The sequence below is a fragment of the Paroedura picta genome, chromosome 5, assembly GCF_049243985.1.
Source record: "Paroedura picta isolate Pp20150507F chromosome 5, Ppicta_v3.0, whole genome shotgun sequence".
Taxonomy (NCBI): Eukaryota; Metazoa; Chordata; class Lepidosauria; order Squamata; family Gekkonidae; genus Paroedura; species Paroedura picta.
In genome coordinates, this window is record NC_135373.1 from 82524083 (window position 1) to 82551770 (window position 27688).

At 41.4% G+C, this 27688-nt stretch overlaps 2 protein-coding genes across 7 annotated transcripts in view; both read left to right on the top strand.

The window, feature by feature from the left end:
• On the top strand, positions 1-24158 carry RAB3IP (RAB3A interacting protein). Its single transcript, XM_077338817.1, has 11 exons — positions 1-137; positions 9406-9681; positions 9853-10114; positions 12758-12853; positions 13435-13512; positions 16417-16620; positions 18734-18862; positions 20101-20213; positions 21427-21526; positions 21641-21710; positions 23755-24158. The coding sequence occupies exons 2-11, from the start codon at positions 9431-9433 to the stop codon at positions 23835-23837; spliced, it is 1386 nt and encodes a 461-aa protein (XP_077194932.1). The 5' UTR covers positions 1-137; positions 9406-9430; the 3' UTR covers positions 23838-24158.
• A 144-nt stretch (positions 24159-24302) lies between these two features.
• The window catches only part of MYRFL (myelin regulatory factor like), a 512195-nt gene continuing 508809 nt past the window's right edge, over positions 24303-27688 (top strand). For 2 of the 6 annotated variants that reach the window (XM_077338813.1, XM_077338812.1), the window contains exon 1: positions 25958-26343. In XM_077338813.1, the coding sequence (XP_077194928.1) occupies positions 26298-26343 (46 nt within the window). In that variant the 5' untranslated portion in view covers positions 25958-26297. The other 4 variants (XM_077338808.1, XM_077338810.1, XM_077338811.1 and 1 more) reach the window with 3 other exon arrangements.

The following is a 27688-nucleotide window of genomic DNA, read 5'->3' on the forward strand; positions in this document are numbered from 1 at the left end:
CGCATGCGCAGCTGCGCCCCGCCCCCGCCGCTTGCTCCGGCTGTAGCGACCGCTCTGCCGGAGGAGTAGAGTCGGGAGACGTCGTCACCGTCGCGGGTGCTTCCTCCGGCAGGGAGCGGATCCGGTAGGCTGCGCAGGTAAGCCTCGCCTCCCGACCCCTGAGCCGGTTTCCTCGCGGCATCCCAGCGGTGGCTGTGGGCAGCCCTCCTCCCCCCCCCCCGAGCCCCTTCGCGCCCACCGGGGGCATCCCGTCCTCATGCCCGCGGCTCCCAGGGAGTGAGGGCGGCTGGCCCGGGGCCTTCTCCTCTGAGTCGTCTCCCCGGCACGGCCAGAGACTCACCGCCGACTCTACTTACAAAACGCCCCCCTCTGCCGCTCCCCTCCCGTGCAGCCCCCTTCCACTCGTTTTGAGAGAGCAAAGCAATACAAATACCTTGACCTACATTATTTTTCCTTATGGGGTAGTTCATACCTTGGAGTCACCTTGCTTGCCTGTTGTCAGAATGAATCCCCCCCCCCCCCGGTTCAGTTGTGCGTGTAGGTGCCTGTGCCCTGTGTTGATGAGTGCGAGGTCAAAAACACCATGGCACTAGTTGGTTAAGACGATCTAAATTGTACTGCCTAAATGAGTTGATGATGTGTGATGTATGGCACAATTGCATCCTGTGGGTTTTGGTTAGCTAGACGCTCCCCATGCCAGTCTGGAGATCAGCATCTGTAATTTTCCCGTTGGGCACCAGTATCTGCTGAACCTTACTCCAGCCTTCTAGAAACCTACAGCTACTTTTCAGAGCTAGTACACACCCCATTAGGCAGGCATTTATATCCCTTGAGGTTTTACTCTGCCTAATTTGTTTGACAGAAACTCATCCCTAAAGCCTGTAAACAAATGCTAACATCCCACAGTAACAATAGTTTCTTAGAATTGACTGTTTCACCAATTACATTTGTGGTTGTTATTCCTTGTCTTTTGTATTATTTATTCATTCCATTTCTTACTCTGCTACTTTCTAGCACCCTTTGCCTTCTTCTATGCTTACCTGAAAAGCTTAATGTTGAAAGTGAAACACATTACACAAACTGAATATTGCAATGTAATTAGCATAATTTATTCTTAGCTGAGGTTTTGATTATTTGATTTGGGTGTTATGTGTACTCAGAACTGTACATAATATATTAATTTAAGAATCTGAAGCAGCTGGAGAAATTATTATTTTCTGTGTTTCTTAAGCAATAGTTGAGATTATTATATGTGGTGGTTGGTGGTTACTAAAAAGCTGACTGTACTTAAATGTGGAATTACTGTAATGGGGGTCAAAGTTTGTCCCTAAAGTTAAACTTACCTGCTAGGAAAACATTGCCTGTTGTAGTGGTACAGATTTAAGAAAATAATACTATAACTCCCCCCTCCCCCCAAAAAAGAGAGAATATGTTTCTTGTGACATATTTTTTAATGAAATAATTATGTGAAATACTGCCGGGGCTGTGTTGTTTTCCAAAAGGTGGGTCCACAGCTTGCTTCGTTGTAACTTTTCCATTCCTAAATCTTCACACCAGCTCTTCCCTGTGGGAATTGTTGTTTAATTCTAGAATGTAATAGAAAAGATGTTCAAAGAGTCTTCTGTGCAGGATTTATTTTTGGCATCAATGGAAGGTTGCTGATATGCTTATTTGTTGTTACTCACTACCATAGATATATATTATACATGAAATTGGGGAGGGGGGTAGCCTGAAAAAGAAGCAGAATCATGCTGCTTTATCATTGTATTCTGACAGTTCATGTATGTTTTATGTATTCTGTACATGACCGCATCTATCCTTTTGTCCTATTTCCTTTCAGGGGAGGCAGAGTTCTGTTACGCTAGGTTAACATTACCTTGAGAATAAAGGCAGATAAATAATTTAATCATAGTCATTACACTTTTAATAAATAACTAATGTGTGTCTGACTTTCAGTAGATACTGAATACTTAAAATCTTCCCTAAAAGAGCAACACTTGCAGAAGACTCTTCCAACGTAACACAGCATTACCATTTTACTAGTACAAAACCATGTACCTGAAAGCACCTTGGCATCCTTCAATAGGTGGCTTCTAATTATTTTTTTAAAATGCTGTTAATATTTTTGTATATTCTAATAATACACTCTAATTGAAGAAGTAAGTAGATTGCACAGCTGTGTCCCAGACAGATTACGTAGCTTTGTCTGGTGCAAGAGGTGGCCAGTGTTAGGTCCTGGCTTGCTGACTGCACCATTTGCATTCCCTCTCAAATCCTCTGCTCAACAGACTCCTAATGGCCTTGCTAGTTGATCCACAAGTATTCGAATCTGTTTGGGCACAAGTTTCTGCACCTCTGTCCTCCATCCGCATTTTCATAGTTGTGGAGTCAGTTAATGTTCTTCCACATGTTCCTTAAATAATGAGGAGTTTCAAAGGAGGGTGCTCTTATTGGTGGCATTACAACATCCTCCTTTACATTTTTTTGTGTATGCTTATATTGATATAATAATAGCTGCATGCATCGTCTTTTAAAAAGGAACTCTAAACATTGTTATATTGATGTTGCTGTAATGGCAGGTCAAGTAGGTTCTTTGAATTCCCATATTTTATTTAAAAAGGACAGTAGATACTGGGGAATTACACAACTTTAATTTTAATGTCCCTGTAATAAAGTGTGTGTGTGTGTGTGGGGGGGAGAAATAAGTAGAAGCTGTTTAACTTAATAAGTTGCTGTGTACCATATCAGACCATGAGTTCCTCTAGCTCAGCATTGTGTACTCTGATGAGCAGATCTCTGTCAAGGGTCTTGCCTTGTCAACTCATAGAATCATATAGTTGGAAGGGTCCTCCTGGGTCATCTAGTCCAACCCCCTGCACCATGCAGGGCACCCACAACCCTATCACTGACACTGTAACCTGCCACCCCCTTGAATCTTCACAGAATCAGCCACTCCGTCAGATGGCTATCCAGCTTCTGTTTAAAAATGTCCAAAGATGGAGAACCTACAACCTACCGAGGAAGACTGTTCCACTGAGAAACAGCTATGTTAGGAACTTCTTCCAGATGTTTAGACAGAATTTCTTTTGAATTAATTTCATCCCATTGGATCTGGTCCGTCCCTCTGGGGCAAGAGAGAATAACTCTGCTCCCTCCTTTATATGGTTAAACAGACCAAGCTCCCCCAACCTTTCATCCATCTTGGTCTCCAAACCCCTCACCATCTTTGTTGCCCTCTTCTGGACACACTCCAGTTTGTCTACATCCCTCTTCAACTGGGGTGTCCAAAACTGAGCACAGTACTCCAAGTGAGGCTGAACCAGAGCAGAGTAAAGCAGTACCATCACCTCCCGTGATCTGGACATGATACTCCATTTTATAAAGCCCCAAATCCCATTTTTAGCCACCGAGTCACACTGCTGACTCCTGTTCAATGTGTGGTCTATTAAGACTCCTGGATCCTTTCCGCACATACTCCTGCCAAGATAAGTCTCCCCCATTCTGTATTGGTATATATGGGTTTTCCTACCTAAATGCAGAACTTTACATTTGTCCCTATTGAATTTCATTTTATTCAGTTTAGACCAGTTCTCAAGCCTATCCAGATTATCCTGTATTCTGATTCTGTCTTCTGTTGTATTTGCTACCCCTCCAAAGTTTCTTTATTTAGGGATGCCAGGGATTTGAACCTGAGTCTTTTGGCACAGGAAGCATGTATTCCGCCTCTGACTTAAGGCACTTTGCTGTAGGAGGTAGTTATGTGTATTCAGTTTTATCCCTAATAATAATATAGTGGTGACTTTCTCTCCATTTGCCAAAGCAAGAAATGTTTGGCTTTAGTAAAAGCTTTCATGGATAAGTTCTAAAACATTATCTGGAGGAAAGGAATATAAGATGGAGTAGAATTATTAATTTATTTATCATGTTATATATGCAGTGCAGCCAGGAGATCGGAGGATTGTCTGGCAGCCAGGCAAGGTATGTTCAGAGGTAGCTTGCAGTTGCCTGTGTCCATGGCATGGCTTCTAGTGTTCCTTGGAGAAACTCCATCCAATCCTCAGAGGCCTCCCATCTAAATACTAATCAGGTCAGGGCACGGGGTAGAAAATTAGACATTTCCCAGCATATGTATATTAATTGAATTGTTCATAATTTTTGAAAGTCTTATTTTGGGGGGGGTATACAGAAGGCCAAGAATCAGAATCATAGAATAATAGAGTTGGAAGGGATCTCATGGGTCATCTAGTCCAACCGCCTGCACTATGCAGGACACTCACATCTCTATCGCTCATCCACTGTAACCTGCCACCCCCTTGAGCCTTCACAGAATCAGCCTCTCTGCCAGATGGCTATCTAGCCTCTGTTTAAAAAGTTATGTCTATACTAACAATACTATTTTATTGAAAGTATTGTAGCTAGCCAAGTGTTTGCATTTTATGTAAACTTTGCTTAAACCACCTAGAATGGTTATTTGAAATGGAAATAAATCATAACATTTTCACATCAAAATAGGCCTCTTTAATTTATCTTAAGATGCAATTATGTCTTGTTTCTTTATCAAAGATACTATAGTGATTAAAGCATATTAGCATATTAAGAGAATATTTCTTTGAGGGCAACAGTTTCAGTAGCACAGTGATCTAACTTTTCCTAAATACCTCACATTGATTTTCATGTTACTAAGAAGTAGTCCTTTACTGGGCCAGCCTCTGTGGGGGTGGTGATAGGCAAACTCTTGAGACTTATAAAACAACATCCCGTACCAAGTTTTAACAGTTGAAACCTTAAATTGCTTCTGCTTCTCTTATGTATGCATTGTTCTGCTACAGAAATTATGCAGAGAAATACTTCCAAGTCATACGTCGGGGCCTGGAGAAAACAAAGAGTTCCACAGAGTATGAATACTTTTTGAAAAGAAGTTCCATCTGCATAAATGTGCGTTAGCTACTGAACAAGGTCTGAGAGATCATTAGTTAATGGGCATAACTCTAGGTCAGTGGTTCTCAACCTTCCTAATGCCGCAACCCTTTAATACAGTTCTTCATGTTGTGGTGACCCCCAACCTTAAAATTATGCCAGTGTTCTTTCACAGTAATGAAACCAAACTGACCAATGGCGTGAAGATCCATTGTTCATGATTGTATATAAATTGTTTTTTTTTCCGGGCAGTTTCTCAGTTCAGTTCTGCCTCTTTTCCCACCATGCTGATCTCGCTCTTGTCCACTGCTCCAGACAGACAAATGCTCTATCTTTATCTACTCTGTAAGGCTGTTGTATAGATAGTGCCCCCCTGATCAAGTTGCTTGTCCTGCTGCGACTCCTGTGAAATGGTCATTCGACCCCCAAAGGGCTCCCGACCCCCAGGTTAAGAACCACTGCTCTAGGTGGTTTTGAACGTGTGCATGTTTGCTGGTAATTCATTCCCACCTCCATTCTTCTTAGAAAGTTGAAATTCATACACTAGCCATAAAGAAACATGCATGCTAATTGTATAGAAATGCTTAAAGTATACATTAGAATAATCATTTGCAGTGGGTTAATGTCCTCAAAGGCTAGGTTTGGGGGGAACTGACACTGTTTTAAGAAACAAACTTTGTTCCATAAAACATGAATTCAAATGCTATTCTGCTGTATCAGACCAACATGACTACCACCTGAGTCTGTGAGTGCTGATGGGGAAAAAAGGACCAGAGATGAAAAAATCTGATAGATTCTGGCCAAGTCTCCAGAATGTTTCTTGGATGTATATTAAAATAAAAGAGGGCTTTATGGATTCCCCTCACCCCACCCCAATGTTAAGAAGTGATCAGACCATTCTTTTTCTTAGAACAGATCTGAGATCTTGTTTTTCGTTGCCATGCTGTGAAGTTATTTTGCAAATATTTGTTCACTAAGTGTTGTGTTTTTTTGCTTAGTTTATTCATTGTTGGCATACACTTTGTACTGTATGCATGGAATCTGGGTCACTTGGAATACAAAATCTAGCTCCAGATAACAAAAAGATGCCTAGGGTGTCGCTTCTAGTGTTAGCAGTCTGGGCTGGGTAGACACAGCCCATGTCCATGGCAATTAGTCTCCCTGTGTAAAAATGAAATATCTAGTCCTTAATTGAATGCTTTGGCTTAAGTGAATTGAGAGACCCAAGTTACTTTATCCCATTAATTGTATGCTTTTTAAAAAGCATTTTTAGGGGTGCAATCTGAGCAGGACATTAGAATGAAATTGGATTGGAAAGTATGATTATTGGTAGATTAGAAATTTTTTTTAAAAGGCACTGTGCATTAGAGAAGGGTGTGGAACAGTTAATGTTGTATGTCTATGGAACAATAGCTATTGACATATTAGCTACAATAGATAGAAGAATGTTTGTAGTTGGTTTCTGTTACAAGCTATACGAATTTGGTGTTAAAGGCAGCAACGCATGAGTATGGGCTTACATACTGGGCCTCTCCCCAATTTTGAATAGGTATGGGTACATATCCTTTTCGTGGAAATAAGATTGGATCTTCTTTCACACCAGTGTCATCCTTGGTCATTGTTGTCTTGTATTCCAATCATTTCTGCTTATCTGAAGATATCTGTAATAGCAGGAAACCAGAGTCAAGTCCAAAATGTTTGATATTCAGAGAGACACTTGGTAGTTGGCTGCTTTTGACAATCCTGAGTCTGAGGCATCTCTAAGAGGTTATCTTAGGGCACAAGATCATGTAAACAAGCCATGAATGATTGAAATGTCTTAACTTACACTTTGTTTATAGAATTAAAGCATAAATCGTGCTTTGTTTTGTTTTCTACAACTTCCTAACACTCAAAACAATCCTCAGTGTTTTTGAGGAATGGCTTTTCTTCTCTTATGGTGCTTTTGTTTTGTTTTGTTTTTGCACACTGCTTAAATTGTCTTTCATTCACTTCTACAGATGTAAAACCAGCCTGTAAAACTCTGCAGTTAGAGATCACAATGTAACTGGGATACAAATCTCTACTTTGCCTTGAAGCCTGCTGTGCAACCTTGGGCTAGTCTGTCTAGCCTACTCTACTGAATTGTTGTGAGGATAAATTGTTGTGTGTGTGTGTCTGTGGGATAAAAATTCAGCTAAAAATAAATTAAAATTACATCCACTATCTGTGTTCTCCCCTGTACTAATGATATTCATGCATGGTGCCAGTTTGTCACAAGAAGTTCAAGTGAGCTTTTTTGCATTATATATGAAAGTTTTACTGAATGCTGTACGCTGAAGGTGTAATTGGAAGTATCACAAAAATAGGTTTTCATCTGACATGAATGGGATGTGAAAAAGCCCAAAACCACAGATCTTGTAACATTCACTTCATCATTTCTTTGCCTTGCAGAAAAGGATATTGCAGTCTTCGTTAACAAATTAGTGTTGTAGCAAAACCAAATGGCATCACCGATTAGTAGAGTGGATGGTGTTTAAAAGACTGCCTGCCTGCCTGCCTGCCTGCTGCTTTCAAGCAGGGCAGGATGCTCGCTGCTCAGCAGTGAAACTCTTTCTCCATTACTGGGATTATTTTATTTCTAATGGAGGTTATAGAATTATTACCCCCCCCCCCCCGTTATTAGATTTGCGGGCAGCTGAACAATGCACATCTGTAAAATATGGAGAGATGTTGACTTTTTGTGCTGTTTCTGAAACCATTAATATAAATATTAATTTGCTTAGATCCTCTTTAGTGTTGGTTATGTATATTTTAGTCCTTTGTTTAAATGCAGCTGCCCGTGTTACTGAAAAATGCCTCAAGACGTATTTGATATGGGAGGGAGAGAGGGGAGTTGCATCAGGTGGCAACCAGCTCTCTGGGGCCTGGCCATTTGAAGGGGTTCTGCTCTGCTCTCTAAAAGAAAGGGTTAGAAGTGCAGCCCAGCCCTGTCTCCATTGTTGCTGTTGTATTTCAGTTTGGCAGATTGTTGCCTGCCAGTGCTGTAAAATGTACTGAGTTTTGGTTTGGACTCTTAGCTGTGCCAGAGATCCTGATGTAATGTCATATTCCTTCCATCAAAGAGAAAAATCTGGCATGAGGGATGCTGGTCTTTCTAGGGAGATGTGACAGAATCTTTTCATAAATTAATGTGATTAGATGATGCTTAGTACAATCAGATGTTCAAAACAGCTCCATACATTAATATGCCCATATTGCAGATAGGAGACTGAAGCAGAGAGAAAATATATTACCTAAGGCTGCCTTGTGAGTTCATGACACAGCAATGATAGCAATGTAGATGTATGACACCTAAAATAAAAGGGTGTAATCATGATTTAAGGACAGCCCTCTTCCAAGATGAGTGATTTTCCCAGGATAGAATGCCATAAAGCTGTGAAGAGGCTTACCAGTAGCATCTTTTAGCTGTTGCAACACCAAAAGATGAGCCAGGATTCATGCTTTTCTGAGACCAGTTTCTCAGTATATATGTGTGACTGCACACCCAGTTAACTTGTCCTCATAACATCCGATTTGGCTCTGAATCTGTGCGTACACAAGAATGTACATGGAAGAAGAGTTGGTTTTTACACCCTGCTTTGTTTTACCCCAAGGAGAGAAAAAAAACAGCTTACCATTGCCTTCCATACATCTCCTCACAACAGGTGCCTTGTAAGGTAGTTGGGACTGAGATGGTTCTGAGAGAACTGTGACTGGCCCAAGGCCACCCTGCAGGCTTCATGTGGAGGAGTGGGGAATCAACCTCAGTTCTCCAAATTAGAATCTGCTGCTCTTAACTACTATACCACACTGGGTGAAAAGGAAGGGGGGGGGAGAGATAGGCTTTTTAATTACCTGAGTCGTTCTTTATTGAATAGAGATGCTGAACAAGAATGAACAAGAAAAAGAGGCAAATTTTGAAATGCCATTACTAGAGAATCAAGAACACTGTTCAGATAATGATGAAGTATTTCTTTGCAATGACTGTTTTGCATCTCTAGACATAACAGAGCCCCTTGACGAATGCATGTATGGTGCCGTGAGAGGGAAAGGAGCAATATAAAGAGCAGATGTTGGGGCAAAGGTAATGAAAGGGGTCAGCTTGAATTCTAAGAAGCCCTCGAGGCAAAAGCAAAGGGAAAAGTGGCATGCGGGCATAGTTTGGAATGTCTGATCATTGTTGAGCAAGGCCCGATTGGTCTGGCTATGGGGGCAGTCCCATAGATTCACAAAACCAGCCTTAGCTGGCAGTGTGGAACCCAAGCTGTCCCTGTACTTAATACCTGTCATGGTTCTGTGGTTTGAGGTAAGACGGTAAGTCCCCAAAAGCATAATGGATCTGTGGGGGTATCGCTCGGTAAGCTTGTATTTAATGTTCCTGGATTGACCTTTCAGGAGCAGATTTGATGCTTGTTTGATATGCCTAAAATACCTAATGCAGCAATTCATTTTTTCTTTTCTCTTTAGGGTACCATATGATGAATGTTTTATTATGGCCAATGACACTTTGGAAGGTTTTCATGAAGTGAATCTTGCTTCCCCTACCACTCCAGATCTCCTGGGAGTGTATGAATCAAAGGCTTGTGAACAAACTACCTCACCCACAGTTATTTACCGGCTACATCCCTCAGCTGTATGCTCAGCACCTATTCAGCCTAGTGCTCTGAACGTTTCCGATCTGCCCACACAGCCTGTTTATTCATCTCCCAGGCACCTAAATTGTGCAGAAACATCAGGTATCAGGTTGGTTGTGCAAAACTATCTTTCTGTTGATATGGAACATGTTTTTATTTAACTCACAAAGTCTGTGTGTTTGAGCCTAATAACACCCCCTCCCTCAAGTCTGCTTTATGTGCAGTAGGCCTCAGCTGTGAAAGTTACATTGCTAAGATGCTTCCTTTCCCCCCCTCATAGCATCAATGTCACGGAAACAGTACCTTGTTCTACCTCTGGGCCCCAGGTTGGATCATCCAAAAATGATCGTTCCAAGAAGGAAAGCAGTAATGCAGAGAGAGAATTTTTGCGGGGTGCAGCAGTAACAGATTTTTCAGTAGGGAGTGAAGATGCTCTGGGGCTCAGCACGGACAGTCTTTCTCACCTGCGGAGCCCATCTGTATTGGAAGTGAGAGAGAAGGGCTATGAAAGATTGAAGGAGGAACTTGCTAAAGCTCAAAGGGTAAGAAGCAATATATATTGCACATTTTTGTATTTATAGTATAAGCCCTTCTGTGCAGTTCTGTGCAAATATAAATTTGTAGCATTGGTCAAAGGATCTGACTAGAAAAACCAAAATGCCCCTTATTATATGTCTAGAGAGATTGGCTGTGAATGTAGACTAAAATGAAATGTGCATGTTCAGTGTCTGAAATCTCAAAAGCAAGGGAGGTGGGGATTGGTTGGTGTAAAACGCATATGGATGAGATTTTTTTTCCAGAGATTGGTACAAGATCATCCACTGCTGTATATCCCCTCCTCTTGAATAGCAGAAGCAGAATAAACAATGCAAATACTTGTTAGTTTGCCCAGTGTATTGCGTTCAAGCATCTAGCTTTCCTTCACCTGCAATTTGGGCTGCCTTGAGGCTTAACTGTACTTTAGGAAAACAAAGTACCCACAGCACTGTAAATGTTCCTCTTTAACTGTTTAAATAGTAATTTTAAACAAGCATTTTACGTATGATCACAGAGTTTGAGAATCCGTGCTGTTTGTTGATAATGTTCATGAACATCACCTTGTCTTCCTGTTGCTGCTACTGTTCCTCCTAAAATGACAAATATTCTTTTGATAATCTGAAGTGGGGTGTTCCTTGATTGCAGTGCTGCATCTGTGGGCAATGTAATGGGTTTGTGTCCCATTCAGTTCAAATTCAGATCAGCCTTTAATCTCGTTGGGTGACCTTGTGCCAGCCCCATTCTCGCAGCCTAATTTACCTTGCTGGAGGCCATGAGAACTTTGTTCTAAGATTTCTGGAGAAGGGGTGGACTTAAAAACATGATAGATTGGTCACTTCACAAGTTTTTTCAGGTTATTTTACAAAAAGTGCAAGAGAAGAGCTGTTTTTTATGCTCCACTTTTTACTACCTTAGAAACACCCTTTTCTTCTTCTCTCCACAACAGGCACCCTGTGAGGTAGGTGGTGCTGAGAGAGCTCTAACCGAACTGCTTTGTGAGAACAGCCCTAAGAAAACTGACTAGTCCAAGGTCACCCAGCTGGCTGCATGTAGAGGAGTGGGGAATCAAACCCAGTTTTCCAGATCTGAAGCTGCCACTCTTTAACCACTACACCACGCTGGCTCTCACACCTGTAGTTGGGAGCGAACCTTTAGAAACAAAAACAAAAAAAACAGTATTAATTTCCTTCTTGTGTGTAAAAATCAATTGTTAAAATGTTACACAGCACAGGCACTGGAATCCTAAGGTTATAGATGAAGAGAACAAACAGCCCTCTCATTTGATGTTTTCTGCCAGGGCAGCTTTGCTGTTAAATCAAGATTATTTTTGTCACAAGCTTCAAGCTGCTTAGTCTGGTGAAGCCCTGTTGATGTATATGGGCTTGTTTCAGAGAAAGTGGATTAGGGATTATAGCCCGAAGTGTACATCTTGGCCTGCGCTACTCTGCTCTGTGTGGTTCGTGAGCAAAACACGTTACCACATTGCAGTTCTGCTGAGATGGATTCTTTGCTGTCCTTGGAAGGAAGGCGATAAAGTAGCACTCAGCCATATGGCTTGTTATGAGGTTGCCTCCGTTGCTACTCATAAGTCTTTGTCCCTCTTAGAGTAGTTACTCTGCTTTCTGTTGAGTGAGTTTCCTCCTCTTGTAATTGCATTTGGCTTGGTCTGCTAAAGATTCACTGCCCCCTAGTGCTGCCTATTGTTATGGCTGTGTCTGTCTTGGCAGTTCAAATATGTGAGTGTGGCTTGTTCCACTTGGTGGCTCTGTCAACTTGTGACTTCAAGCTGGGGAGTAACACAAGAATCTGAACAGAATACTGTCTTGTGTGTGTTGTGACAGAGCAGCTGCTACTTGGACAGCAACAAGCCATGTGCCTGTCAGTTAAAAGGGTCTGGTAGCAGGTGATGGGTAAGAACCTCTGCCTGAGACCCTGGTGAGCCATTATCAGTCTGAGTAGACAGTTCTGATCTTTATGGCAGCTTCCATGTGGTCCTTTTTCTTTCTCACCACTCAGCTGTCATTTTGAACTGCTCCTCTCGCTACCCTAGCCCACTTTCCTCTGTTATGTGTCATTTTATACTTATAATAATACATAGCTCCTCTTTTGGATGTCGTGTGTCAGTGCTCCCCCCCCCCCCCCCAATATGTAGCCTAAGCGTTATGGAAAGGAATGGCATTATCGCTGGAGCCTGTCTGAGACTGCGTGTAAAACATGGTTGCCTAAGAAGATTGGGCTGCTAGATGAAATGTCTAGTGCTAGCTAGCCCAACAGAGGTGTAGTCTTAAGATGAGAAGGGGGGGGGGGGTGTCTACAGAGCCATCTTAGGAGTAGCAGCATAGCTGACTTCAATTGATTGCCGTTCCACTTTATGAATTTGTTGCAGTCTGTGACGGGAACAGCTGGTGCTTTTTGTCCAGGTGGAGTTGTGAGAGGATTGGCTCTTTGCCTGGATGTCTGCAGCAAGATGCTTAGCTGCATTCTCTGATTTGCTTCAAAGCATGTGATCAAGTTGAAACTATTAGCCAAGCACCACTTGTAGTTATAATGGCTTTCTATTTGGAAATGGGTATTGTCCCACAGACTTCTGCTAGGTTGGAAATGCCAAAAATTTTGCACTATTGGAATAAAATCTAAATTTTCTGCAGGAGCTGAAATTAAAAGATGAAGAATGTGAAAGACTTTCTAAAGTGCGTGACCAACTTGGACAGGAATTGGAAGAACTTACAGCTAGTCTGTTTGAGGTGTGTTTGAAGACTTTGCTGGAATACATTCTAAGAGAATTTGGAGGCTCTTCTGCATAGCATTTGGATGTTTTCTCCTTCAAAATGTAGGTTTGGGAAGTAGCTCATTTTAGATCTTCATTTGTAAGAAAGGAAGTGCCTCAGTACCTAGGTGGGGTGTCTTCAGATCCTGTTGGCATGCACACATTCCTGGGAAGAGAGGTTACTGTGTTGTCATTGAAATGATCTCAAACCTGTTGGAGACCTGCTTCTTCAAACAATGGTTTCCCATGTAGAATGTCAGCTACACTACTTCCCTCTGTGGGATCCAAGCCACAAAGCGACTGTGTTGTCTGAATGAGACCTCCGTAGGAGAGTTCCAGCATGATGCCTTCCTCTGGGTAACTCCCCTCATAAGACCCTTGAGAGTTCTGTCATGTGACAAGCACTCACTAGCCCTGACTAAGCATTTCCAAAATCTTGTTTCCGTCTCAATTATTATTTTTAAGACAAAGGGATAACTTTATTTCCATCGAATACTGTTTTTTCAAACTGCATATATATTTGTGTAAATCATGTAATGTAAGCACTTTATTTTACAGGAAGCACATAAAATGGTGAGAGAAGCGAACATAAAGCAGGCCACAGCAGAGAAACAGTTGAAAGAAGCACAAGGAAAAGTGAGTTTGGGTTGATTAAGATTTAAGGTGAAGTTGCTCATGAGTATTGTGGGCTGGGTCCCAGAGGGTTTCATATGCATGTTCTAGGTTATAATTTCAGAAAGAGCCTCTCCCCCAAACCCCCAAGCTCCTTTTGGCACTTGTGCAGGTTAAAGAACTATGTGTGTGTGTATTAGAAGTGAAAGCAGGTTTCCAGGGAAATGTACACAGTATTTCTCCTTGATATTAACTTTGGGAAAACTCACTTTATATTAGCCTTTTATAAATTCTTTTGGATTCCCATATCTAGCCTCTGCAGATATTTGAACAATGTCCAAATCCACAGTGCTGGAGAGGAATATCTCTTGAACATTCTGGGGCAGCCTGTGGATTTCATTCTGAATGCTTATTCCTTGTGGCATTAACCATCAGAGCTTAATCTACCCCTCTTGCTTTAACGGCAAGTTGAAAGTGATGGACTCAATTCAGCATTGTTTGCAGCTAGAGAATATTTGAAGGGGAATAATGCCTCAAACATAAGTCTTTCTTTTTGATTTTATGGCAATGAGAGACAAATTGAAAAGTCTGTTGGACAGAAGGCTATAGAGTTTATTGTTCTGGCCCATCTTCCCAGTGTTTGCCATAGCTTTGGTAAGAGCTGCCTGATAATACACTTTTACCAGTACTAAGCAGAAATGCTTCAATTCCCCTGTAAAGGAATGAGGCTTGTTGGTTTTCATGAGCACCTATAATTGGGAGTTAGGGGAGCTCCTATAGAGTGAAAATACCATGGTGGACTTTAGTTCATCCACTATTAGTAACAAAGAGGGATTTCAAGCGCTATAAAGGACAGGGAACAGGCCTTGAGGGAGTCTTAGCATTGTGGAACTGTGATTATGGTTATTGCGCATGAGAAAACATTGGGGTCTCATTTTCTTTCCAACTTCAGTGATGCCAGAATCTGTGACATCAAGCTGTAACTGACACTTTTTCATGTCATAGTTAATAAAGTAGCTGTCCTCCACAATTTGATCTGAAACAAAGCTGCTGATCTGGTATGCTTCACTGTGTAGTTTGTATTGGAGGACTGATTTTAACCCACCTGGTTTCAACTGGATTTTCATGGCAGCTCCAGTACCATATTAAAGAAGGACGTAGATAAAATTGAAAGGGTTCAGAGGAGAGTGACGAAGATGATCTGGGGCCAAGGGACCAAGCCCTATGAAGATAGGTTGAGGGACTTGGGAATGTTCAGCCTGGAGAAAAGGAGGTTGAGAGGGGACATGATAGCCCTCTTTAAGTATTTGAAAGGTTGTCACTTGGAGGAGGGCAGGATGCTCTTTCCGTTGGCTGCAGAGGAGAGGACACGCAGTAATGGGTTTAAACTTCAAGTACAATGATATAGGCTAGATATCAGGAAAAAAATTTTCACAGTCAGAGTAGTTCAGCAGTGGAATAGGCTGCCTAAGGAGGTGGTGAGCTCCCTCTCACTGGCAGTCTTCAAGCAAAGGTTGGATACACACTTTTCTTGGAAGCTTTAGGATGCTTAGGGCTGATCCTGCGTTGAGCAGGGGGTTGGACTAGATGGCCTGTATGGCCCCTTCCAACTCTATGATTCTATATGGAATCAAAGCGGATTGTCTAAAAAAAAAAATCATGGCTATTTAGAAACTCCTATTGGTACAGTAGTTTTAGATTTGAATGTACGTGTTGGTGTTGGGACCCATTTTACATAGATGCACTAGCCCCTCTGCTGACTAGTGAATATATCAGCTGATTATCTGCAGCATGATTGTCCTGGAGAGCTTTAATACTGGTTCATCTCTCACTGGTAGCCCAGTTCCATTATGTTGAATATGTCAGAGATATAACAAAATCAGAGTCCAGTAGCACCTTTAAGACCAACAAAGATTTATTCAAGGTGTGAGCTTTCAAGTGCAAGCACTCTTCAAATAAATCTTTGTTGGTCTTAAAGGTGCTACTGGACTCTGATTTTGTTGTGCTACTTCAGACCAGCACGGCTACCCATTTGAATCTATGTCAGAGACATATTCAACTGTTCTACTCTTTTAGCACTGAAATTACAGTTTCTGGAAGAAACTCCAGTTTCTGAAAGAAGTCACATGCTCAAAGTCTAAAATTGCCATTGCTGAGAATCTCAACAGGGTGGTAGGTTGGTGGTGGTGGTCTACCTTTGGGACATTTTGTATAAAGAGGGATTTCTCTAATTCCAAGGGCTTACCTGCTGTTGTCAGAACTGTGGAATGATTGCATACCTCTGTAATCACCTGCTAAACTGTGTTCTCTTAGTGTTTTAGCAGCATCATGTTTTATGTAGAAGCTGAAATCTGAAAAAGCAGGAAAAACTGCTTGAGTTCAGGTGTCAACAAATGGGACAGTGCCTGATGCTTATCTGAAGACCTATACTCATGTGGGGCAAATATTAGCCTTTTTTGCTACCTGTGCACTTGTACAATGCCATACAATGCAGTGTCCTTTCTGTGGTAGCCCTAAATGTTGTAATGAGTTTAACAGTGAAATTTCATTTTCACATCACCTTGCAGATATTCTGCACATTTTGTTAGATAACCATGTTCAGGCACGTATACGACTGATTCCAAAGCTCTTTGATTGGATTATACGTACAAACTTGTATAGGTACTAGGATTGCTGCAGAGTTGCTCCCCAGAATTATTACCTTGCTTCTGGTTTCTTGACTGTGAATCTTGTGACTACATTCAAGCTGCTTCGTGATCATTGCTCTCAGACATGAACCTGTACCATACTTTGTTCCTGTTGTGGAACTTCTGGGGCAATATGCCATGAATTTCCTAAACCCAAACCATCAGTTACTGTAAAAACTGATGTATCTCTTCTCATCTATTCTGTATAGGCTGTAAATCTGTGGTCTCTCTTAATGTTTAGATTGATGTCCTTCAAGCTGAAGTAGCAGCACTGAAAACATTAGTGCTGTCCACTTCCCCAACCTCTCCAACGAAAACGCCTGATGCTGGTGGAAAGGCAGCCTTCAAAAAAGGCCACACAAGGAACAAGAGTACGAGTAGTGCCATGGGTATCAATAGTCAGGACCTCACCCTGGTGCAGCCAATTGTGAAAGACTGCAAAGAGGTATTTTGAGCACTGTGGTGGCTGAATGATGTATGGTAAGAGGACATTAAAAGACCTGCAGGAAGTAGATAGTTATAGCATCATGTTTGTTCTTTCCGATTGTTAATGCAGTTGTGTAATTGTACATGTAAAGCAAAGGTCAGGTCAACCAGTAACTTGGACTGGCAGTGGAATCTGATTAGAAACAACTTTTAACAAAAGCCCACAGAAATATCTGTTAACACCCCTCCCTTTCAGAATACATTGTAGTTACAGAAAAGACAACTCATTGGGGAATTCTTATGTGCGTCTCAAAAAACATAAAAATTTTAAAGACTTCAGAACCCCCTCCCCCACTTGAGTGAAGAAGAGGGAAGGGTTTGGAGAAAGTGCAGCTTTTAGAAGAGAGATGCTTGTGCTGTGGCCAGGCTCCATGTGAAGCACCCCTACTGTCCCTTGGAATGTATTTGTGTGGAGAGTCTTATTATCCTGAATCCATGGATATGGCTGCACCATCCCTGCCGTTTTTTTTAACAGAAATTGTGATAACTGGATCCCATGTGCTATTAAGAAGCTTCTGCGAATAACAGACAGCTGCTTGAGAGCTGAAGCTGGTATCCATTGAAGGTTGGATTCATGCATACAGGTTTCCTCCATGACTATTCATCACATGGAGGATATTTTCAACATGCAACAATGAATTCTGTGTTCTCCTTTATAATTTCTGTCCTGCACATGTGCATTCAGCCAGTGATATAAATATGCAGAAGACGATGCTTACTATTTTCCCTTCCTCTAATGTTCAGCTCTTCTATGAAACCTGTTTTTATTGTATGAACAAAACAATTGATCTCCATGGCTGAAAACTTCATGCTGCTTGTTTGAAATATAGGGAAATAACCCTTTCAGGGGAAGGCAGCTTAATTTGTACAAGCAAAAATTATTGGATTCACAAGAATGGTTTTCACATAAGTTTAATGAAGTTCCTTGCCAATAATTTCTTCTGCATAAATGCCTAATTAAGTTGAAGTTAGAATATATTCTAGTTACAATTCTAAATTCATTAGAATGATTAGAAAAAATGTAGCAAAGTCGTATATATTGAATACTTGGTGTTTAATTAAGCCATCGCCTTGGATGATTTTCCCTTTAAGAGTTTTTTACTGGATCAGACATAAGAACAAAAGGGTGTAATACTAGTTCCAATTACAAATTTCAAAAATTTAAATTCTTAGCCGATTCAGTATGTGGCCCCATAAGCCCAGAAAGAAGAGCAGAGGTTTTAAAAAGTTTTTTCATGTCTACACACATATAAATTGATTTCTGCTAAATCTGTCAGAATTTTAGGGAAGGGAAAATGCTAGCAAGTAAGCCATGTCAAAGTTCTTTGTGATTTTTGGGAAGCCTAGGTATGGTGGGAAAGGATAGCTGCCTCACATCTCAGATCCTGAAAGCTGCAATTGTGCAATCCTGCCAAAGTCACTCTGATTTCACTAAGGAGGGAATGAAATATGTTCATAGAGTAGCCAATCTTCAGGTAGCACCTGGAAATCTCCCACTATTGATCTCAGTTGACCATGATCAGTTACCCTGGAGACAATGGCTATTTTGGAGGGTGAGTCTATGGCATTACACAATATTGAGGTGTCATGTAGCCCCTCGCTACATAATATAGTTCTTCAGCAAAGTGAACCGAAGTCCCAGGAGCCACTGGGCTCTCCTCCTGCTTTCCCTCCCCCCTTTCCTCTCTCCTGGCACTCAGCACAGACAGAAAGATGGACTCGCACACACATGTACAAACACACACCCTGTTCCCAGGCAGTAGAAAGTGTCGTTCACAATGCTATCTCCTATTCTGCATGTTATGGCTCTTGCAAGTAGGTCAGGCAGCCTTTTGGCCACTAGATGTAAAAATGTAGATTTTGTGTTGTTCTAGTTGTACTTTGAAGATAAAAGCCCTTATGCTGTATTTCCCAACCCAGAGCTTGCAACCCTACATGTACTGATCAGTGGGAACTAGTCTAAATTGTGCCCAATAAGCTTAAGTTTAAAAATGCAGATACGGTTTTGCAGCAAGTGCTGCTTATAAGGTTGATGAACTCTTGACTCTTTTGGTTTTGTGTTTCTGTGTTAGGCTGACTTAGCTTTGTATAATGAATTCAGATCCTGGAAGGATGATCCCACTATGGACAGGACGTGCCCTTTCCTAGATAAAATATACCGGGAAGATATCTTTCCATGTTTAACGTTCTCAAAAAGTGAGGTAATGTTTTGAAATCCTGCATTGTTACTTATATTGATGATGTAATTTGAAGGAGGAATTAGGAACTCTAATCTTTTAATCGTCCATCTTAATATCAAGGACAGTGACCCAGATAGCAGTGTGTGTTAGCAGAAAGTCCAGAAACACATGAACAGAAACAGTTTGCCTGCATCATGCACTTCCCTTCGATTGGGCCCTCAGGAGCAACATTTCAGAGCATCAGAAGCTATGCCAGGAAGGAGAAACGGCCTCCCCCCCTCCCCCCGGTCACATTATAGACATCACATCGAATCTCAGACATTGTTTTTATATCAGAAGATTAAATATTATTAAAGGTTTAAAAACTGAAACGTTGAAGTAAAGACATGCTTTGGAGCAATAGAGTTCATTATTAATATATATATATATATATAAGGGAAAGGAAAAGACATGGCATGATGTTACTGTAATATTTCATTCTTAATTATTTATCACAAACAAATACAAGAGTAAAATAAGAAATTCAAATCCCATAATCTCCCAATGCCATGTTCTGATAATACCAACATTTTACATGGCATTCAGAGACTGAATATGCAATTTGTAATTATTCTATCACTGAATATTAAACCAAAGGTAACCAATTTATATCTATACCCTTGATAATTCTAACTCACTGAAATCTAGTCTAGTTACCTTAATAATTCTCATAGCATCCCACACCTTCAATAACTATTATGCTTTGTTAGGGAACAGTTGACTTTTCCAATGTCTTGCAGAAACTATCCTTGCTACTGTTAGTACATTTAATATTAACTTGCTATAAGTGACTAAAACAGTATTAGTACAGGTGGTGGCTGTGTTAGTCTGAAGCAGCAGAACCAAGTTTGAGTCTAGTGGCTTACACCCAGTTTAATACTGGGTGCAAACTTTCATGTGCATGCACACTTTTTCAGATACCTTGAAACAGACTTCCTCAAGCCTTACATACAGGTAGAAAGAGGGTGGGGTGGGTTAGTTGCCAGGAAGGGCTCGTTAGAATCAAGTTGCAGATAACTGTGCATATAAGTGTAGCTAATTCTGTTGTGGGATGTGTGTTAGAAAGGCTGGGTTATGACTGAGAGTATGATTTATCTCTCAGCCAATTATGTCCTTACCTATGCTTGCTCTATGGAGGGGGGGGGGGAGGTTCCTGAGAAGACTTTATAATATGCAACTGTGGTGTCAAAATTGCTAATTTCGCCATGGACCTCTTTCAGTTGGCATCTGCTGTTCTGGAGGCTGTGGAAAACAACACATTAAGCATTGAACCAGTTGGCCTGCAGCCTGTTCGATTTGTGAAAGCTTCTGCAGTTGAATGTGGAGGACCAAAGTAGGTTTGAATGGAAGAAACCGGGAGCCAAGTGCAAAATGCTGGTTCATGCCACAATTACAGCATTTCAGAGCTGGTCTACAGTGCTTGCCTCTGCTGTTTTCCCAAAGTAAAATGCAGCTCCTACACAAAAGTGTGATTTTACTGGGAGGGGAGAAAGATGTGCATTTGTGTTTTCCTTGGAAAAGGCAAATAGCTGTTGTAGTAGCATGTCCTTTCCTGTCTAGAGTGAAGGTCTGACTGTGCCTATGGGGAGGAGGAGGAGGAGAGGCAGATGGGAAAGGGTGCTGGTGCTGCCCTTTTCCTATCCAGAGCAAAGGTGAGGAGGAAGGAAACATATAAAAGACAAAGAGGAGAGAAGCTTCCATAGTGGCTTTAAAGGGAAGGGTAAGAAAGTGGCTACAGCAGCACATGAGGGGTTGGAGAGCTCTTTACCGGCTTCGAGTGACTGGTTGCTTCCCAGTGACTTTGTGTCAAACTTGCCATGTTGTCTCCAGTAAAAGGATGAATAGCTGTCAGGGAGTAGACCGAGGGTGATGGATCAGTGGTTTGATTTGCCCATAAGGTAGTTTCTTAAGTTCATGGGTACTTAAAAAAAAAGATTTCCTTTAAAATTCTGATGATGTAGTTTTGACAGCAATATTTATAGTGTCTTACTAAGAAAAAAAAGTCAGGGTTCAGTGGTCAGTTTGACATTTGTGGCAGCTTTTGAAGATGTCATCTGTGAAGTTTGTACTTTTGCAGTGCCATTTGTGAATGGGCACCATTGATTTTTCTGTGCTATATATATGCAGCACATAACTCACATTAATCAGTGCTTGTCTTGAAGGTAGTGGGAAGCCTGGTCCTTTCTGCCTCTCTTAAATATTGGTCATGAGATAGGAATATAGCTTGGAGCATATTTCACCTCTGAGGAGTTAGCTGTCCTGAGCATCACTGTCCTGAGCACCAAGGATACATTTAGCCTACTCAAAGCACATTAAATGAGGGGAATGTGTAACAGATTAAATACAGTGGGAGGGGGTGCTCCCTGAGGCACTTTAAAGACTTGGAATCGATAAATGTAAAGGCGAGCTAGTGTGGAAATGTGCACTGTTGTGTTTTGAATTGCCAATGGTGGCTGCAAATAGGAGTGCGAGAGGACTTACTGTTTAGTTATTCTGTCTCTTAATTATGTAGATCTAATCGTTATGAAATGTTTTTGTTTACACAGGAAATGTGCTCTTAGTGGTCAAAGTAAAACATGCAAGCACAGAATCAAGTTGGGAGACTCGAGCAGTTATTACTATGTGTCTCCTTTTTGTAGATACAGGGTAAGTAATAAGCTTTCCTGTGCAGGAATTCTGAGCTTATACTTCACAAAGTCGTATAACACATAGTGTCGAGTGAGTTTGAATTAAAATACTATGTGTCCTTTTCTTTTGTAGATCACATCTGTATGTAACTTTTTTACATACATTCGTTATATTCAGCAGGGGCTTGTGAAGCAGCAGGATGGTAAGCAGGGATCTGTGGGTGGTTCAACTGAAATGATGACTGTGTTCCTCATGACTGTAGGACAAAACTGCCTCTCTTGGTAGATTAGACTAGTGATCCCCAACCTGTGGGCCGCGGACCACATGTGGTCCTTCGACTAATTGGAGGTGGGCCCCGAAGGACACCTTCTCCCCCCACCCCGGCCCTTTACTTCATCCCCCCCAGTCCTTTACAACACACTTCGGGTGTCATTGTCTCCCATCACTCCCAGATGGGACTATCTCGTTGCAGAGAAACAAGCTCAGGGTTCCCATTGATTTGTCATTATCATGAGTTAAAATTTCCATGAAAATAAAATGTTCCTTATGTTCATTGTTGTGGCATGTCTGTATCTTATTTTGAAGGGATGTTTAAACATTACATAGCAATCAGAGAGTGTTGGGGCAGTGGTTGAGAGTAGAGGAGTAAACTACCCCCCCACCGGGCCTCAGTAAAAGGTGTTAAGTGGTCCCCGGTGATAAAAAGGTTGGGGACCACTGAGATGATTCCATCACTTCCCAACTGCCTTGGTTCTTATTGGGAACACATCTTAGACTGTGTCCTGTGCAAATCACCGACATCTGTTTCACAGCCTCTGAGGCCATGTCTCACTTTGACCTTGATTTGGAACCCCCCCCCCCCAAAAAAAGCAGCATACTGCTGGCAAGAAGGAATTGTCTTTAGCGAATCAAGTCAGAACCTTAAGTAGTGTTTACTAGGTTTTCTGCAAATAGAAGTATTTTACTACTAACTGTTAATGAGTGTAAAGACTTTTATAGAATATCAGTGTGTGCTACATAGGAAGTGCATGTGCTTTCTTGTGACACCACCATCTTAGTTTGTTGGGGAGACTGTGAGTAAAGGAACAGGAAGATAGACTATGGGCCTTCTAGGGGACTCAGTGCTAAGGTTCTAAATTTTTTAAATGCCTATCTGCAAATGGTAAGAAATCTCTCTAAATAAACTTGTAGGACAAGGGCTATAGAGAGCCACTGCAGACCCCCAAGCAGATCCATTAGCATCTCCTGCCAAGCAAATTGAAACAATTGAGGGGGAGAGGCATTCATGTTGAGCCATGGCTGAATTGCTAATTATGTCCACATATAATTTTCCTGCTTAAATTAGCCCCATCTCTGGACTGTACCTTCTGGGAAGCCAACCCCCCCCCCCCCCCCCAAGCTATATATGAATGAAAACTCTACTCTCTGTACCATGGCTCTGAGTCCAATTATTTTCTTGTCTTAAAAGGGGCTACCTTAATTTTTTTTAATTATCAATGGAAAAATGGTAACACATCCCTAAAGGGTTACTGTCACGGTCCCGATAGCTGTAGTAGTCTGTACCTACTCCTTCTTGCATTAAATAGTAGGAATAATGAGTCTTAGGAGGACATTATTTTTCTGGCAGTGAATGCATTGGCAGGTGCCAGAGAGATGAATGCTCTCCTAATGCAAAATGCATTAGCCCTGGGCTTTGAGGCAAAGCTACCTTTGAGGCTGCCAATAGTTCTTTAAATGTGTTTCTTTATGGTTATCCATGATCTTATCCACGATCTCCAATGTAATCTCTCTACAAAAATCTTGACAGAAATGACATTCTTATATTATTTGCCCGAAATAACGTGGTTAAAACCTGGAGCATCATGCTTTCTCCCATGTAACAATTGTCACTTCTAGTTTAAGCCAGAAGTGACATCGTGTCTGGTACCCCACCCCATTCCTCTGGGGTTGTTGTTTTTTTTTTGCCATCCATAGAATTGGATCGCTAACAATCCTATTCCAGGCACACAATTTTGACCTAATATTAAAATGCTAACAATGTTTTCTGGGGTGTCTATGCATGACTGACAGGAATTCAGTGTGTTAAATATTTTGGGGCAAGGGTAAGGAGAATGGTGGAAGGTCAAGTATTTTCTAGTAGACGGCTGGAATATATTGCAGTTATTCTAAAGAACATATTCAACAGAGGGAGCCTTTAATGAAATGGATTTGGTTTTAGCAATGTCCTTTTTCTTTCTTTTATGCAGTGGATCAGATGTTTTGGGAGGTTATGCAGCTGAGGAAAGAGATGTCACTGGCAAAACTGGGATACTTCAAAGAGGAGCTGTAACCTCTAGGCGTGCTTAAACATTCATAAATGTACATATCTTCAAAACAGCTGAAAATCCTTGTCACCTGATGTTTACTTCACAGGGGGTCCAAGGTTTCTTCTTTTGTGAAAATTGCACTCTGTATTGTAGTTCAACAAAATGATCATAGCCACATAGTTCCATTGAAAGCAAATGGAAGAACATTTTCAGGTGTACTAGTCATTGTAATTTGCAGTTGGAAAGTGCAGATTTAAATAAATTCTATTCCACATTTGTGCTCCTTCTGTTCTGGAGAGTTTATAATGTAGGGTTTCAGTTTAATAAATGAAAGCTCAAAAATCGGAGGCCTGTGATGTTTGAAATATGTTGTTCACTTTCTGTATTGTGTATTATTATTACTAAAATCTATTGGTATCTATCTATGATTTAAAGAGCAATGCAGAATAAGAACTAGGGCATTGAAATACACTTTTAAATTTACATTCATGTGAACAGCTGTGATGGAAGCAGCAGAACAACAAAGGTACCACTGGACTCAAAGTTTGTTCTTTTACATTTCTGCTATTGATGGGGAGGCCAAAATAGGGCCATAATGGACATAATCTTATATTCAAATAGTGATATGTGGCCCTACCTAAGGATACTTAAATTCAAAAACTGAACAGAAACAATTTTTTGACAAACCTGAATAATGAGATCTGTAAAAAATACGCTGAGTGGTTACCCTCCCTCCCAAAAGCAATAAAAGGAGCACTGGTAGCTTTAGTAAAGAGATGACCACAGTGGCTGTTGCTAGGCAGCCCAATAGTTTGGCCAGCATTCCACACTTAGTTTCTGTCAGTAAAAGGCAGGTGGAGGAGTCAGGGCCCTTTCCAGGGCTATTTTGTTCTTTGAGGAAGGATGCATCAGGCTAGGTTTGACAGTGAAATGACTTGATACCACCCAATTTGCCTGGCTGCCTACTACTGTTCAGCAGCAGCCATCCTATGAAAGCCAGTGTTGTGTCCCCATCTTTCTACGAAAGCTCATCAGGAGATTTTAGGACAGTCACATGCTTTCAGTCTAAGCTACCTCACTGGGTTATTGTGAAGATAAAGGGGTTGAGAATAAAATGAAAGTACTTTTGTCCCCATTGTGGGTATAAATGAAGCAAATAAACAGGAAATATAGCTGCAGATGGGAGACATAAAATGTAAGTTGGTGAATGGCTGAGAAGAAGAGAATGGGGCAGGGAAAGAAGAAAGGATATAGAGGTTGTTAGGAAGAAGGGAGAAGGGAGGGTGAGGTGCCTCCACCACCACACAAGTGGGTCTGGCATCAAAGCTGGGTCAGTTTTCCTAGGAAGAGACTGTTTGATCAAATAGTATCTTATATTTTAACTATTAAACACATTCCTCAGTTTAGATATTATGAAAATCCCTTTTATACTAGTAGAAATATTGCCCCACAGAATACAGAATATAACTGAGTAAGCGAACTAGCACCAAACTGATGTCGAACACTGAGGGCTGCTGCAATAATATCTACCCCAAAACAGGGGTGCTTTAGTTCTTTCCAGGCCCAGTTTGTACAAATAAGCACACAGTAATAGCTTTAACTCTGTGAGGGTTGCTTTGTGTCACGAGGAACAGCTGTTTGCTGAGGGTGTGTTTTTCTCCCTTGTTTAACTATTACCTGCTGGTGCCTAGAGACAAGGATGCCTGAGAATGAAAACTGGTGGCTCTTGGTGGGAAGCAACTGAGCACAGGCAGTTCTGTGTGCGGAATCGCTCTCCCTTTGTTGCTTCACCGATGTGAGGCTGCCTGTATTTATGAATCAGCCTTGAAAGATCAGCACCTATTCTGAGACTGCATGGGCGAGCTATTATCATTTTTCAGTACCTTCTGCTATCTTGCTAGTATTCGCTGATCTTTTCCCCCCAAGCCACCTCCGTGCAGAACAAGAAACAATTGTGTAAAATCTTCTGAACTCCTCTTGTAAGGAAATAGAAGTATACAAGAATGAAATCTTTCTGGTGGATTCTAGCAACAACCCATTTTACCAGTAAGAACAAACTGAACATGCATGTTGAAGGAGCTATCCAGTGCTATGTGTTATGTACATATGAACTGCAGCTGACGCACCAGGTAAGATAGTTGTATGTTTAATGCAGGTTTTAAACAATTCTTCTATACAGAACACAAGGGAAAAGCTTGTTTAGAAGACAAGTAACCTTTGTTTTATTGCATATGTTGTATAAAGTAAGCGTGAGGGGGTAAAGGTCCTTTAAACAAGGAAGGAGGCATCTACTAGGGTTTTCTGTAGCCATAAAAAGTGAAATTCTAATTTAAATAGCCAGTGCTTGACTGGTTATAACAAGGCAATGGATTTTCAAACACCTTTTCAGCTATCTGGGGAAAAAACCATAAGCTATTGAGACTGGTTGAGCAAGTCCGAATGCTCCCAAGTTCGTAGGGAAGCTGCTTTCCCTCCTCTTGCCCATGGATGTAGTGGATGAAAACAAGGCCCTTCAACATTTCTTTGAAGGTAAGAGTCAGATGGATAAAGAAAGGTAAGATACGCTGGAGATGAACGCTTCCTTCTCTCACTTGTCTTCCAGCTCAGTTCACTTATGATATATCAGAGCTGGGCTGGCCCCAAAAAAGCTGAATGCAGCTGGCATAATGCACCTTCCTCTTTTACATGCTGCATTTTTGTTAAAAAATAAAGACGTCCCATTCCCACTTTAGATGTGAATGGGTGGCCATAGGTATAAATTCTGATTGTTAATCACCTCTAGTGCCCCTTATAAACATGTCATTGCCTGTTGTTCCAACCACATACAAAAGAAGAATCAAGGTGGGTTTATATTATTGAATCTTAGCTTCTAATACCTGAAGAGATCAGGGTATACCTTCCCTCCATATACCTTGTAGTAGTATTCTCATAATATTGTGTATTGCAGTAGCTTTCCTTTGCAGTTGTGATGGTATTTATTATAATTGTGCTTACAGGCTAACCCCTCTTACAAAGTCTCGTGGTGGCTAACAACAGTTAAAAGATTCAGACATAAATAAATTTAAAAAATAAAAACACATTATTAAAACTTATATAATTCTGTTAAAATTGCTCTGTTTTATCCCACGAAAGATTCACAGATCTAGATGATAGTAGTGATGGAGGGGAAGGTGGTCAGGTGGGAAGGGAGGCCTGTGTCGTTTCTATATGTGCTGTATTGGCCTCAAGATTGGCCTGGTGGAAGAGCGCCATCTTGCAGGCCCTTCAGAACCTTGACAGATCAGAAAGTCCCATGGTCTCTGCTGGCAGCTCAGACTGGAGCCAGGCTGAGAAAGCCCTGGTGCTGGTTGAGGCCAAGTGCACTTTTTAGGTGCCAGGGAGCACAACCAAGTTAGAGTTTGCTAATTGTAGAGCTCTTTGGGGGACATATTTGGAGAGACAGTTCCTCAGGTACACAGGGCCTGGACCACTATAGCCTTAAGGGTTAAAACCAGCACTTTGAACTTGATCTGGAATTCAACCAGCAACGAGTGTAACTGATGGAAAACAAGTTGGATATGACCCTCCAAGGGGGTCCCTGTGAGGACCTGGGCAGCACTATTCTGGGCCAGTTGTTTTCAGATCAAGGTCAGCAGAAGGCCCGCTTCAAGTGAGTTACAGAAGTCTAGCCTGAAGGTGCCTGTTTCATGGATTGCTGTGGCTAGGTGTCACGAAGCTAGATAGTGCGCTAGTAGCTTTGCCTGGCACAGGTGAAAAAATGCCTTGTGTGCTACCTTTGTGATCTGTGCCTCCAAAGTAAGGGAGGCATCAAAAGTCACTCCCAAATTCCTGATGGAATGTGCAATAGTCTATTGCATTCCTGTGGACCAAGCTC